The sequence below is a fragment of the Ceratotherium simum genome, chromosome 40 (genome assembly GCF_057802395.1).
Source record: "Ceratotherium simum simum isolate JZ-2026a chromosome 40, ASM5780239v1, whole genome shotgun sequence".
Taxonomy (NCBI): domain Eukaryota; kingdom Metazoa; phylum Chordata; class Mammalia; order Perissodactyla; family Rhinocerotidae; genus Ceratotherium; species Ceratotherium simum.
The window spans coordinates 8,164,889-8,179,874 of NC_141939.1; the positions used below are offsets into that span (position 1 = coordinate 8,164,889).

Sequence of the window (14,986 nt, forward strand, 5' to 3'; positions counted from 1 at the left end):
AACGGATTCCAAGGGAAGTATTAAGGCAAAAATGCTACATAAATGTCCATTTCACACACTGGAGTCTCTTTTTAACTTTTTCTTTGGAGTACTCTGCAGTGGAACGGCCCTAGAGGTAGAACAACTTATAAGAAAATCTAAAAAACGATTTTGAAAAAGAGTCTGATTTCTTAGAAAAGGAAGCAGAGATCACACAGAGCCAGAACACGTCAAGCTAAAGTCACCCCACTTCCATCTGATAAGGCTGCCAGACAGGTAGATAAGGATGACGCCGGAATGCCAGGATCGCCAGAACTCAGCCAAGCCAGGGAGGAAGCGTCCTCATATGCTGAGCCATGAAATGGCAAAGTGTGGGCTAAATGATAAGATAGCCGGGGAATTCCTGGCTGGTGGGAAAACCTTACTCAGAGACACCTAGTGAGCTCCAGAGCCTACCTGATGCCCTGTATGTGCTCATATTACTTTTCATTCCTTGAATGATAAGATAAGATATATGCTTTTCAAACACGTGAGCTTCACCAGGTTGAGAAGACCGGATGACCTACCTAAGATTCAAGAAGATACGGATAAATAGAACTGCAGGTCTAAACTGAGGCTGAAATAGAATAGGAATGAGGGAATAGCCACTCTTGGGTTCAAATTGTTTATCTGCATAATGAAAAGAATCTGATAACAATGACAACAATATTTCGTATTTACATGGAGTATTTCACAGTTTACAAAGCAGTTTTGGGAGGCTTAACTTAATTTCAATTCATGCGAAAAAATACTTCAGTGTTATTTTTGTTGACCACAAGTTTAAAATGAAACCAACAGAGTGACATGGAAGGATAAAAGCCAATAATAGCCAAAAATAACGAAAAGCAAGAGCCCTGGTCCTCTGAGTACTCCTGAGGCAGTGGGTTGTACCTTTGGGACCTCCTGCCTTTTAAGAGGAACATCAATAAATTGAAGTCATAATGAAACAGACGGGCAGGAAGGTAAAAATTTGGGAGCCAGGAGTATTCAGAATAGAAAAGGGAAGACAGGAAATGCAAACAATTGTTTTAAATATTTGAGCAGCTGACATATTAGAAGTTTCTACTACATATTTTATAATCATCAAAAGTGCACAACTTCCACCAATGACCGTAAGTTTCAGGGATGAAGATTTTGGCTAGAGAAATGGATCTAAAAATGTCAATGTTACGGAAACAACATTGGAATCCACAGAATTGCTGGAGGCAGGGCAACTTGGAGCAGTTTGGGCCCATCTCCAGACATCAGTCACACACCTTCTCAGCCTACAAGCTCACACCTGGACATACACACCCAAGAGAACATCTTCACGTGCACAGTAGGAGACACGCACATTAATGTTCACAACAACAAAATCTGGAAATGACCCAAATGCTTATCAGTGGGAGAGTTGATGAGTAAACTGTGAAATATTACACAACAATGAAATGAATTTAGATGAATTGTGATATAATATTAAGTGGAAAAAATCCCAAAAGATGACAACATGATGCTCCTTTTTATAAAGTAAGCCACAAAAATAAAAAATATGCTTTTTAGAAATACATATATGAAATAAGTCAAACAGAGAAAACCAAACACCCTATGGTCTCACTTATATGTGGAATCTAAAAAAACAAAACAAAAGAACAAAAAAACCCAAACTCACAGATACAGAGAATAGCTTGGTGGTTGCCAATGGTGGGGGGTGGGCAAAATGGGTGAAGGTAATCAAAAGATTAAAAAAAAAAAAAAGAAATACATACAAATGCACTAAAACTCTTTTTAAAAAGGCAAGAAAATGATGAACAGGTTGATGGTTCCCACCAGTGGGGAAGGCAGGGAGATGGGAGGTGGGGAACCGACAATGTGGTTCATTTGGGGTGGTGGGTTCACAGATATTTATCACAAACCAATTCAGTTCTGTCTACCTGCAGACCACTGAAAAGCGGGAGGAGGAGGGAACGGGGGAAGGGGGAAGGAGGGACGGGCGGAAGAGATTGAATTGGCAGCTTTGTGGCCCAGTGAGCAAGCTCCTTGTCACCCACGTCATTTCAGCCCAAGCCAAGTGGCCGCCCAAAGCTGTAAGGGACGTGGTCGTGCAGGTCGTGAGCTGCACCAAGGCCCCTGATGAGGAGTCGAGTGGGTGTTCATCAGCCTGTGCTCTGCTTGCCAAGCCACAGATCCTGGGGTGGGACCGTGTTTGCCCAGAGGAAGGGCAGCTTCCTCTCTACAGACACGTGCCGCCCCCACCCAGATCTAAGCTCTGTGGCTGTCTGCCCGGAGAGGGCATTTTGTGCTCATGAAAAGCTCCCAGCAAGAGGTGCTTTCAAAGGAATCTTGCACTGGGTGTGGAGCTGGACCAGGTGTCCTCCAAGGTCTCTTTGAACTCAAGAATATTTTTGAGGGAATAACAAGTGGAAAGAGGTCTGACCCACAATTCAGGAGACTGGATTTGCCACTCACACATGGCATCTAGCTGGGGGACCCTCGACCTTAATCACTCCTGGTTTGCTTTCTTGATTTCTCATGCTACCTGCTTCCGCTAATGGCTGCGACACAAGACAAAGCATTAGAGACACTGTTTCCTCCCCACCTACACATCCTCTCTTGCCCTCAAACTGTTCCAGTGTCAGGCACTGGGGCACAAGGTCGGTACAGCATCACGGGAGGCACCACACAAGCAACCGTACTGGGAAATCAGGAAGCCAGGGGAGGAAGCAGTCTTCTGGGAAGGGGCATGGAACAGGCCAGTGGAGAGAAGCAGAGTCCCAGAGCTTCAAGGACACATGAGACAGAGAGAGACAGAGAGAGAGAAGATGCCTGGTGACTTAGAGTCTAGTCGTGGGCTGTCCGAGATGGGAACCGCCAGCCACTCGTGGCTACTGAGCACTTGAAATGTGGCTAGTTGGAATTGAGACGGGCTGCACATGCAAAATGCACACCGGATTTTAGAGATTTAGCATGAAGAAAAGAACGAAAAAAATAACTCAATGATTTTTTAATATTGATTCTCAATGATTTAATATTGAAATGATAATATTTTGAATATTCTGGAATTTAAAAATTATAAAATATTAGTTTCACCTTTTGAAAACTTTAAAAATGAGTATAGTAGCATATTTAAAATTATATCTATGGCTCCCATTGCATTTCTATTGGGCAGCACTGGACTAGATTCTAAGAGGCCAAGTCAAACTTCTTTCAACTGGATTAGATGAGATATCCCTATTCCTTTAAAAAGTCTCCTTTTAACCTGTTTTGAGTGGGTGTCTGTCTATTCTTGAAAACCAGATGGAAAAGTGCCTTGAAAATAAATGCAATGCACTATAGGATTGAAAGTTATTATTGTTACTTTAATAACAATTAAGTCCTTTGAATCTATTAATTCTTTCCATCAACAAACCCTACTGACTCTGTCTTCCAAATATACCCAGAACTTGACCCCTTCTCACCACATCCACGGCTACATCCCTGTCTGCTCCCTGCACACCCAGGCTCCTCTCACCTCCCTGCTTTGACCTCCAGGTCAAATCTCTGATCTGCTTCCTCTAGCCATTGCAGCCTCCTTGGTGCTTGGGCTCCCTCCTGCCTCAGGACCTTTGCACTGGCTCTTTCTGCACTGCTCTTTGCTCATATATCACATACTCACTGCCTCATCTCTTGGAAGTCTGGACTCAACTGTTACTTCTGAGGGAGGCCTTCTCTAAAATTACAACTCTTCCCCTAACACACATACGCACATACACACACACACAGAGTCCTTATCTCCTTCTGCTCTATATTTCCCCTTAGCATTTATACAATCTAATATATTATATATTTTCTTATTTATCGGTATCCCCCAACTATAATATAATAAGTCCAATAAGGGCAGGAATTTGTCTCTGTATTGTTTATTGTTGTGTCCCCAGCATCTCACACGGTGCCTGACATATAGCAGTTGCTCAATAAACATTTGTTGACTGTAGAGGGTCTCAAATAGACTATCCTTGTGCTAGCGTTTGCTGTATATTGTATGGTCTAAACAAAGATTCTGACAGAGCTCTTAACTTCCGGAGGAAACCTTTACGAGCCAATGAGTGCTCTACATGCAACCGTATTGTGGGAAACATCACTTGTCTGACACCACAAAGTGGCTCTTTGAGCTTGTGTGCTGCTGGGCTTTGGCATTTCTATGCAGGAATGGTGGCCCCGCACACCCGGCTGAGTATTTGGAGTATCTGGAGCGGCCACAGTTGCATTCTCTTGGGTGTCACCCCATTCCTCACCTTTCCTGGCCCTTCACTATGAGGTGTGGACAAAGGACAGAATAGCTCTTCGATGGAAATGAAGTATGTTAACCACCTGGTTGGCTTCCCAGTGTGAAGCTGATTATACCCATTGAGAACCTATTAGGCCTAAGTAAATTCTAACATTTCCTCATTAATGAACTCTGTACCTTTTTGAACTCAGTGACTACTGTATTTTTGTCTTCACAACCTACCTTCCCAAACGTGGCTGGGTTGACTCGGTTCTGAGCATTTTGCCCACAGGTCTCCATATAAATCTCATACATGAGGCAGCGCGGCACACTGTACCCTTCGCAGATACAGAAATTGTCAACCAACCTGGGGGACAGGAAGACAGGGAAGAGGCAACCGGCATCCGGGTCAGTGGTCAGACACAAGTGTGGGATCCAACTAAATGACATATGTTTAACTTATTGAGTGCAAAGGCTCAATCAGCATCAATGTTAGAATCAATCAGCATCAATAATGTACCTTTTGTTCGCAGCCCAGAGTTGAGTATATCGGTTGTACACCTTTAGATGATTGCCATGTGGGATTTTTTGTTTTTGTTTTGGTGTGTAGGCATGTTAAAAAGAAGCCCAAATTATTGGGCTCAGCAGACACTGTTTTATAAAGGTTGCAGCCAAGATCTCTATAACTAAAAAGTGGATAAGTATTTACTCGCTAAGACACAAAACAATACCCCCTCGCCGAGTTTATCACTCCTGCAGGTGACTGCTGGACCCAGCATGCCTTCCCAGTTCCCCTGTGCCTGTGACCCAGGGCACGTGTGCACAGCTCTTCCTGACTCCTTTGCTTCCTGTTGGGTACAGAGCTCAGGGGCTCAACTGCCCAAATGCTCCTGGGCCCTGGGGCAGGTGGGGATCTCCTAGCAATGAACGAGGGGCTCTGCCTGTGGCTCACAGCCCACAGCTGGCCCCACAGGGACAGCCAGGTGCCTGTCCCAGCAACAGGTATGTGGGTGTCTAGAGGCAAGTAGTAAGGGTGACCAGGGTCAGAGTGTGTGGTCCATAGCGACATCCAATCACAACCTTCCCTTTCCTAGTTGGGGATGGACTGTCAGATTTCGCCTCATTCTTTTAAAGAAATATACAAAACAAGCCAGCATAATTTTTAAGCACAGAAGAATTTTTCAGCAGGGAATTTACCAACAATACATCTTCTCCTTTCTTATTGATAACATACAGCTTATTTTCTGGGATGAGGCATGCTGAGGCCTAAATTTACTTTCCTTGAGAGCTAAAGACCACAGTCCACAATCGTTAACCCCATTGGCTTCTTGGAAGAAGGAAAAATCAACACACAGGGGTGGAGGGTGGGGGTGGAATCTTGGTCCTGTATTGGTTTCCTAAGGTAACAAACTACCAAAGGCCGGTGGCTTAAAACAACAGAAATTTATTCTCTCACAGTTCTGGAAGCTGAAAGTCCAAAATTAAGGCGTTTGCAGGGTTGGTTCCTTCTGGAGCCTCTGAGGGAGAATCTACTCTAAGCTTTTCTCCTAGCTTCTGGCAATTGCCGGAAATCCTGACATTCCTTGGCTTGTACATGCATCACTCTGATATCTGCCTCCATCTTCCTTGGCCTTCTCTCTGAGCGTCCTCTCTCCTCTTCTTATGAGGACACCAGTGACTGGATTTAGGGCCCAGCCTAATCCAGTGTGATCTCTTCTTAACTAATTCCGTCTGCAAAGATCCTATTTCCAAGTAAGGTCACATTCTGAGGTTCCAGATGGACATGCATTTTGAAGGGACACCATGGATCCCGGTACAGGCCCAGGGAGGGGATTTGCTGAGTCTCCTAAAACACCCTGTGGGACTTGACATTTCAGATACTTCACAGTGACTTAATCACAGCTACCGCGGCACCCATTACTTGGCTCACGGTTGACTACGGGTGATGGCTACTGGTGGGGCGGGGAAGGGGCAAATTCACATTTCCGGGTGATATTTATATTTCTCTTCTTGAGACACCACCTGCTGATAGATGAAAAACCTATACCTGAAGTGTCACAGAAAGACGTTGGCTAAGTTTGGGGAGGTGCAGCAAACTGTGATAGACATTCAGTTCAAATGCACTTTTGTGTATTCTCATCTACTACCAATTTAGTCATGAAACGGTCTCCTTAAAAAAGAAATGTACAAACCACTCACACCTTAAAAGGAACGCGAGATTAAATTTTTGCGAATTGTTCTTCCTTATCACAGAAATTCACTTGCTCGAGGCCTCTGTGAACTGTCCTCCTATTTCAAAACGACGTGACTGAGTCTGACTGTTATCTGGGTGGACCAGTAAGGCCAAACAATATTATCAATAACAATAAAGGTCTGTGACAAGAGTCTTTTCTCTGCCACACACATAAAGAAAGGCCGCCTCCTGGGTTGAGCCCCAGGCTGCTTCTCAGGGACTTTGCTGCTTTGATCCTGGCTGCTCCAGGGGCTTCACCTCATTTCTGACCAGGTGCCCCTGGCTGTCTCCCCAAAGTTCCCAGCCGGGTCTCAGAGACTGGCCTGTGGTAGGCGGTCAGCAAACACTCACTGGACAAACGGAGAGCTGGAGAGTGGGCTGTGATTGTCCTGTAGGAGCGCCTCTGTTCCAGGACATGCCTTTACTTCACCGCAAACAGTAGCTGCCTCACCATGTCTTCTTCACATGCATCGGAAGTCACGATCGTGACCATCACCCAGGGCTTTGCGCCTCACAGACCCAGGTTTAAATTCTGACTCTGGATGCCTCATAGAGTTTTTGTGACTAGAGAGCGAGTACGTGATGTGCCAGGTACACCGACTGACACATGGAAGCTCTTATTGTTATCATTTTCACATCTGTCACCAAAATCTTGACTGGAAGCCAGAAAGACATCCATGTTGGCCGACTGGCAGCAGAGAGGCATCCACAGTAGGTGAGCTTGACTTTCAACTACATGTGGCTCCAAGGAGAGGCTGAATGGGGACTGTACAGGGAGCAGGGCTGGCCAGGACTCCTGGCAGGTCACGTCGGTCAAAGGTTTTACACTGTGCCAACAAAATGTCCTTTGGTGATACACGATTATAAAGCCTGTCCAGGTCTGGCCCCGTGGCTTGGCGGTTAAGTGCGCGCGCTCTGCTGCTGACGCCCGGGTTCGGATCTCGGGCATGCACCAACGCACCGCTTCTCCGGCCATGCTGAGGCCACGTCCCACATACAGCAACTAGAAGGATGTGCAACTATGACGTACAACTATCTACTGGGGCTTTGGGGGAAAAATAAATAAATAAAAGTATTAAAAAATAATAATAATAAAGCCTGTCCAGGTTTGGAGTAGATCAGATCACTAAATTCCTTGCACAGCTGAATAATAACCATATTTTCCAGATCTCACTATCAGACCAGGGGGATTGCTAAGAACTTGAGAACATTCATGATGTTCTCATTTCGAGTGATGGACAATCTGAAAACCGCCAGCTTCAGAGCACACATACCTAGTGCTGCAGTTCCCACATTTTCTGAGTATTCCTTTTCGTCATAAAGAAAAATGTAATGAACCCCCACACACTGGGAATTATAGTACCTTTGATTCAACCTGATCAAAAGCTACTATGAATTCTACACCTTTCAAAATAAATTTGCATCTTATTAATTTCAGCAGAGTTGGTAGAAATTTGAAAAAGTCATATTGATAGGCAGGACAGTTATGTAGTCTATAGCCAGGCTCAGCAGGCAAAGAGCTTACACAACGCTTAGCGTTTCGCCTGAGGTCTGAAGCCAGGGGTGCCAGCCAGTCAGACTTGTTGAGTTTGCAGCCCTCAGCAGGGGAAGTCAGACCACTGCTCTTCATCGCTTTGTGCGCCCACAGGTCTGACCACTTCTCTCCCCATTTCTGCAGCCCTTCCTAAACATGAAGCAGAAACCTTCTATTACTTCTTTTTCTTGAGACTGTCGAGACCCTGCAGGACTTTCTTTCTCCTTGGAGGATTTATCATATGCTGATGACAATGGCACTGAAGTCTCTGAGAAACGTTAGAGACCAAACAAGTGACTGATTGGAAAGTGAAACAATGATGTAATGCTGAAAATGCAGTGTTTCTTCCATGTGACAACAATCAGGCCCCTCCCTCGTCTTTCACTTGGAAGCCTGAAAGGTCTCCGAGTGTCCGGGCAGCTCGAGCACTAGTACCCTCTGCCACTCTTCCAGGAAGCTGGTCTCCTTGGGCATCTTCTAAATTTCTCCAGGATGCCAAGGCTCTGGATTACAAACTGAGGGGCTACTGTAGTTTTTAAAAATATTATTTATTTTTAAAATTGTGGTAAAAAAATATATTTTAAAATATACACTTCAATGGCATTAAGTACATTCACATTGTTGTGCAACCATCGCCACCATCTACCCAGAGAACTCTTCTCATCTTGCAAAACTGAAGCTCTGTACCCATTAAACACTAACTCCCCATTCCCCCTCTCCCCGGCCCCTGGCAACCACCATTCTACTTTGTACCTCTATGAATTTGACTACTCTAGGAACCTCACATAAGTGGAATCATATAATATTTGTCCTTTTGTGACTGGCTTATTGATTTAGCATAATGTTTTCAAGGTTCATCCATGGGTAGTATCAAAATTTCATTCCTTTTTAAGGCTGAATAATATTCTGTTGCGTGTATAGACCACATTTTGTTTATCCATCTATCTGTTGATGAACACCCGGGTTGCTTCCACCTTTTTGGCTATTGTACATAATGTTGATATGAACATTGGTGTACAAATATCTGTTCAAGTTCCTGCTTTCAATTCTTTTAGGTATATACCAAGAAATGAAATTGCTGGATCACACAGTAAACCTATTTTTAAGTCTTTGAAGAACCGCCCTACTGTTTTCCACAGTGGCTGCACCATTTTACATTCCCACCAACAGTGCACATGGGTTCCAATTTCTCCACAACCTCTACAACAGCTGCTCTTTTCTATTTCTGTTTGTTTGTTTGATAATGGCCATCCCAATGGCTGCGAACTGGTTGGGGCTGTGTTTTTAATACCAGCGTTAAAACCACCAGTGCCAATGATCTGTTAAACATGTCACTCCATAGACTGAATGCCCTCCACAGGAAATGATGCCCCTCCTCACCCTCCATTATTCCCCCTCCCCAAACTTGAAGAGCATGACCCCTGTGGGTCAGAGACCTGGAGGAGTAGAAATTCCTTGCATGGGACTTGATTTAGTTGGGCTCCCTGTTAAAATGGTCTGCATCATACTAAGTGATTTAGGGCACCTGCGTTTTGTGCGGCCTACATTCTGTCAGTTCACAAACCTTAGGAGGATGTCTAGGTATTTTTTGAATCTTTAATCATTCTTTCAAGTCTCTGGAGCATAATGCAAACCCCACAAACTCTAATTTACTAAATGGTGACCTGAAATAGTTGACAAAGGCATCCTCAGAGTCCTTTCTTCTAAAAACAAGCCGACATGCTGTGGGGTCTGAGTTGGTGAAATAGAGCATTGCCATGTAACACTCTGAAAACACTGCATGTGCTTCAATATTTATTGATTTTTTTCTCTTATGCAAGATGAAATGTATCAAACATTTTCTTGTGGGGGAAAGGGGTAACCATTTAGGCCCTTTTTGGGTTGTAATCACAAACACACCCTGCATTTTTCTATTTCACTCTCATAACTTTTTCAGAAAGTCTTTCCTGAGAAATATTCCTTAAACCTTAAAAAAAAAAAAAAAGTAATCAGATATCTACTAGTTATTCACCCTATAAAACTAAGGTTTTAGGACTGGTTTCAATTATCTTCCTATTTATGAAGAGCTACATACCCCATGAGTTCATCAGTCCCAAGGGCTAAGGGTATTTTTCTTCCCAGTTTTTTCTGCCTCTGTTTAAATAGCCAGAAGTGAATGTCACAAACAGTGTGGAATGCATTGTTAAAGCTAAAAATTGCTTTGCTTTAAGTTAGAAAACATCCCATTCTGGATCTCACACTAGGAGAAAACATTTCCTCTCCGGGCCAACGCCCACGTGCTTTCAGATGTATATGTAAGCGCCGGGCCACTAACAAGTCCCCCGGTGGGGGGCAGCCTGGATTACTTCCCGCGGGAAGTGTCACCCACAGGGAAGCCCGCAGATGGAAAACCTACAGTGGCCCATCGCCGACTCCTGACCGGGAGGCCTTTCCAGGGTGTGTGTGTGTGTGTGTGTGTGGGTGTGGGTGTGTGTGCGCGCGTGCGTGCGCGCAGTCCAGTCTGCGGCTTGGGCGAGCCAGCATCAAAAGGCGCTGGTCCCGGGTGTGAACGGCTGTTCTTTTAGACCTTTCATCAGGGCCCCGGAACGCAGGCGGTGGCTCCTCGCCCTTGGCGGTGGCCTGAGGTCCTGGGGACAGCAGCGGAGAGAGCGACACTTCTCCCCTTCCTTGCCCCACGTCTTCCATCCTATAGGCCTGGAGCGCCCCCAGCCCCGACCTCGAAACCCAGCCCGGGGGGGGAGGCGCCCGGAGGCTCACCACTGGATGACGCCGCTGTGCAGGCCGCGGCTGCCGGCGCCGCCCGACGGGGAGGCCGGCACGCCCTCGGCCATGGCTCAGACCCCGGCCCGCAGCGCGCAGGCGGGGAGCGGGCGGCGGCGCTGCACCCGTCCGGCCGCCGCCGCTCCTCGGTGTTTACTTTAGAGCCGGGCGCGCGGGGGCCGGGGCCCAGCCCGCAGGCCCGAGCCCACGAGTGCGCGCGGGGGCAGGAGCCCAGCCCGCAGGCCCGAGCCTACGAGTGCGCGCGGGGGCAGGAGCCCAGCCCGCAGGCCCGAGCCCACGAGTGCGCGCGGGCGCCGGGGCCCAGCCCGCAGGCCCGAGCCCACGAGTGCGCGCGGGGGCAGGAGCCCAGCCCGCAGGCCCGAGCCCACGAGTGCGCGCGGGGGCCGGGGCCCAGCCCGCAGGCCCGAGCCCACGAGTGCGCGCGGGCGCCCCTGGCGCCGGCTGAGGATGCTCAGGCCGCGCCCTGCACCCTGCCGTGAGGTTTGCGGTGGGGTGGCAGTGCGGGGAGGGTCGCCTCCCCCTGGCTCCAAAGATCGCAAGACAGAAATACACATGGCGCTCTTCCCACCTTTCCACCAATCAAGCAATCAATCCAAGACCAATGTGTATATTTCAGATCACTTCACGGTGTTTGATTAGCAGTGGTCCTCAACCCCGACTGCACTTTGGAATGACTTGGTCCGCTTTCAAAAATATTGACGCCCAGGCGCCACCCCCAGAGGCTCTGATGTCATTGGTCTGAGGTGGCCTGGGCAAACCGGCCTCTACAAGCTTCCCAGGAGTTAGTGATGCTAATGTGCACCCGGGGCTGAGAACCACTGGTCCTGGGAGTTTTGAGGGGGCTGGCACCAGGAGCGTTCAGAGGCGGAGCCCAGGTGACTCCAGCGGCAGGGCCGGGTGAGCACTGCTGCCCTAGAGTGGTTCCCCAGTCTGCAGCCAGACCCTGGCAGGCCTCGTCCTCAAGAGCTATTTCTGTTAACGTCCTTGCTGTGTGACTTGAGCTGCTCTCTTCCAAACCCGCTTCTCTCACGCGAACCGGGGTGGTTGTTGTAAGTATTAAGTGAGCTGATAAATGTAGGGCGTGTGGCCTGAGTAAGAGCTGAGTCAGGACTTACAAGTCCCTCAAGAGGATTTCTTCATCTAGGTGAAAAACATGTTTGACAACTGAACAACAAAACAGCCCAAGTGAAAAATGGGCAAAGGACTTGAATATCTTCTTCAAAAGAAGATATACAAACGGCCAATGAGCACATGAAAAGATGCTAAACATCATTAGCAATTAGGGAAATGCAAATCAAAACCACAATGAGATACCACTCCACACTCATTGGGGTTGTCATTATTAAGAAAAAGAGAGAAAAACAAGAAAATAACAAGTGTTGGCAAGGATGTGGAGAAATTGGAACCTTGTTCATTATTGGTGGGAATGTAAAATGATGCAGCTGCTATAGAAAACAGGCAGTTTCTCAAAAAATTGAAAATAAAATTACCGTATGCTCCATTAGTTCCACTTCTGGGTACGTACCCAAAAGAATGGAAAGCAGGGACTCAAACAGATGTTTGTGATTTGTACCCGCATACTCATACCACCATTATTCACAATAGCCAAAAGGTGGAAGCAACCCAAGTTGTCCATGAGTGGATGAATGGATAAACAAAATGTGGTATATACATCCAATGCAATATTATTCAGCGTTAAAAAGGAATAAAATTCTGATACATGCTACATGTGGATGAACCTTGAAAACATTATGCTAAATGAAGTAAGCCAGATACAAAAGGATGATTCCACTTATATGAGGACCTAGAATAGTCAAATTCAGAGAAACAAAAAGAATGGTGGTTACAGGGGCTGTGGCGAGGAGAGAATGGGGAGCTGTTGTTTAATGGGTACAGAGTTTTAGTTTGGGATGATGAAAAAGTTCTGGAGATTAATAGTGGTGATAGTTGCATCACAATGTAAATGTACTTAATGCCACTGAGTCGTACACTTAAAAATGGTTACAATGGTAAATTTTATGTTATGTATACTTTGCCACAATTAAAAAGAAAATCTGCCTCAGGAAAAAAAAAAAAGAAAAGGAAAAAAACACCACTACCACATGCACGAATTTGAGATCCACTTCTAGAAGCAGGGCAGAGATCATGCAACAGCGCTGACTGCCTTCCACGTGACAGCACCAGCATGTAGTTGTTGGGGCATACCAGAGGTCTCCAGGGCCGGCACCTCCCTTCAGCGGGGACACTGTCATCAGGGCATCGGGGATACAGCTCGAAGGGCAGTTCCAGAGGAGAGATCGCAGGTCATTCACTGAAGAGCCTGAGCCTTGAAGTTTGACCAGGTCACTGGAGCGAATCCCGGATGGCATCTGGCTCTCCTTTGGGGAGCTGTGTTAGGGATCAGCCTGGTCCTGAATCTTGGGGAAGTTTTTTGGGGGGAGAGTAGGGGTGAGGTGGGCAGGTAAATGGGAAGGACATATAATCAACGAGTGATGGGGGCCACAGTTTGCCCTATTTATATTCTCAGCTGAATTTCCTTGTTCAGGGCTAGCTGCTTTAAAACCAGTAGGGGACAGTTTGTTACTCAGGCATTGGGTCCCTGTTGTCCCCAAGGATGGAAATCAAGAGAGACGACAAACGGGAGTAGAAAAGTAAAAGTTGATTAGCTTGCGCACAGGAGAGGCACAAGGGAGCCAGTGTGGAAAGGAGAGGGGCAGGTGACTGGCTCGTTAGGGAGCGGGATTGTGGGACTTTTTAGTAGGCAAAGGCTGGGGAGGACCTCCTTGTCATGGCATGTAGAGGTGGGGTTGTGCTTGCGCCTGCGCGGTCGTGTAGCATGCTAGCTCTCCACCCCTAGGTGTGATTTTTAGTATGGTAGTGGGGGTAGGCTCACCTGCAGTGGACTCGTGGGTGCTAGGGCGCGTGTGTAAGCCTGGGAGAGTCCCGAAACTGCGGAATGTGGATCTTGGTGGTCTCCATCTGATTCTCCTGGCTTGCTGATTTGTTAGGGGCCTTATCTTGTTAGGCCAGGGGCTTTGCAGATGGCCCTGTCTCGTTAGGCTGGTTCCTGTCTCAAGGTGACCCCACATCAGCCCCTCTCAGGCCAGGATCCAAGGGGAGCAGCGTCTGGAGAGACTCCAATGACCTGGCAAAGATGGGAGGCCAGTGTGTGGGTAAGAAACAGGTTGGCAGCAGCTGGTTTCAAGTAGTGCTAGAAGACTCTGCTGAGCAGGGAAAGCTGAATGGCAGCTGTGCTGGAGGATTAGCAGGAGGAGACGACCAGGTGAAATTATCTGGAAGGTTCTCCAAGGCAGCTCTCTTGAGGTCAGCCCGTCTTCTCCGGTTGTTTCTAGAAGAGGTGGTAGGTGCCTCAGGACCTTGGGCGGGAGCCTGGGAGGCTCCTTCATTGGCTTTGCTTTGCCCTGCGTGCTCACGTCCTAGGCCTCCTACGGGGTGGCAGGTCTTTCCCAGTGGTCTGTAGAAGCTGAGAGCATGGCTCCTTCTGTCCTTCGTGCTGGTCCTGCAGCAGCTCCCTGCCACCCAAGAAACTTCACAAGATGCTCGCCCATTTCCACCGAGACTGGAAAACCCAAGAGAAGAGTCTACTGTTATTTAGGGCTGACCTGAGGTCTTATTATGTCACAGCTGATTATGTAATATTTGCATTTTTACTGAGCCCCAGTCAGTACCAGGCACTGGGACACACCTTGCAAATACAGTGGGACACCATGACCCTCTGATTGACCAGTGGTCTCTTTGCTGTTTACTGCATCAAATATCAGATGCTATGAAATGAAAACATTACGTCACCTTGTTCCAGAGCTATTGAGGCCTGTTAGAGGACTGTAGAAATGAGGCTGTGGGGTCGATTTCACATCCTCCACCCAGTGGACCAGTTAATTTCATCTATGACAGGTGACAGCTGGTGTCCCTAGTTTGACCAGCTCTCTTTTAGATGCAGGCTCTGAGTAGGTACGTGCTAATACAATAACACTCTTAGATTTATTCACAGCTTATGCCTTACTAATGTGCCAAACATGCAAAGGACATTTACCTCTGCACACCATTCTTTTGCTAGCAGCATAATTAAGGCTTTCATTTGGGTTGAGCATAGAGCCACATAGACTGCTAAGTAGAATTAGGTATAAAATTCGTTTTCTTTTCAAAGAATGTTTAATCGCAACTGACATAACAAAAA

The 14,986-nt window shown here is 47.0% G+C and overlaps 1 protein-coding gene across 2 annotated transcripts in view; it reads right to left on the reverse strand.

The window, feature by feature from the left end:
• RFX8 (regulatory factor X8) overlaps positions 1-10,838 on the reverse strand; it is a 56,582-nt gene extending 45,744 nt beyond the window's left edge. The window contains exons 1-2 of one of the 2 annotated variants that reach the window (XM_014791586.2): positions 10,765-10,838; positions 4,484-4,607 (exon numbers count right to left, since the gene is read on the reverse strand). In XM_014791586.2, coding sequence (XP_014647072.2) covers positions 4,484-4,607; positions 10,765-10,838 — 198 coding nt within the window. Of the gene's footprint in view, positions 1-4,483; positions 4,608-10,764 lie in introns of those variants that run through there. The other variant, XM_087426363.1, reaches the window with a different exon arrangement.
• Positions 10,839-14,986: the final 4,148 nt, after the last annotated feature.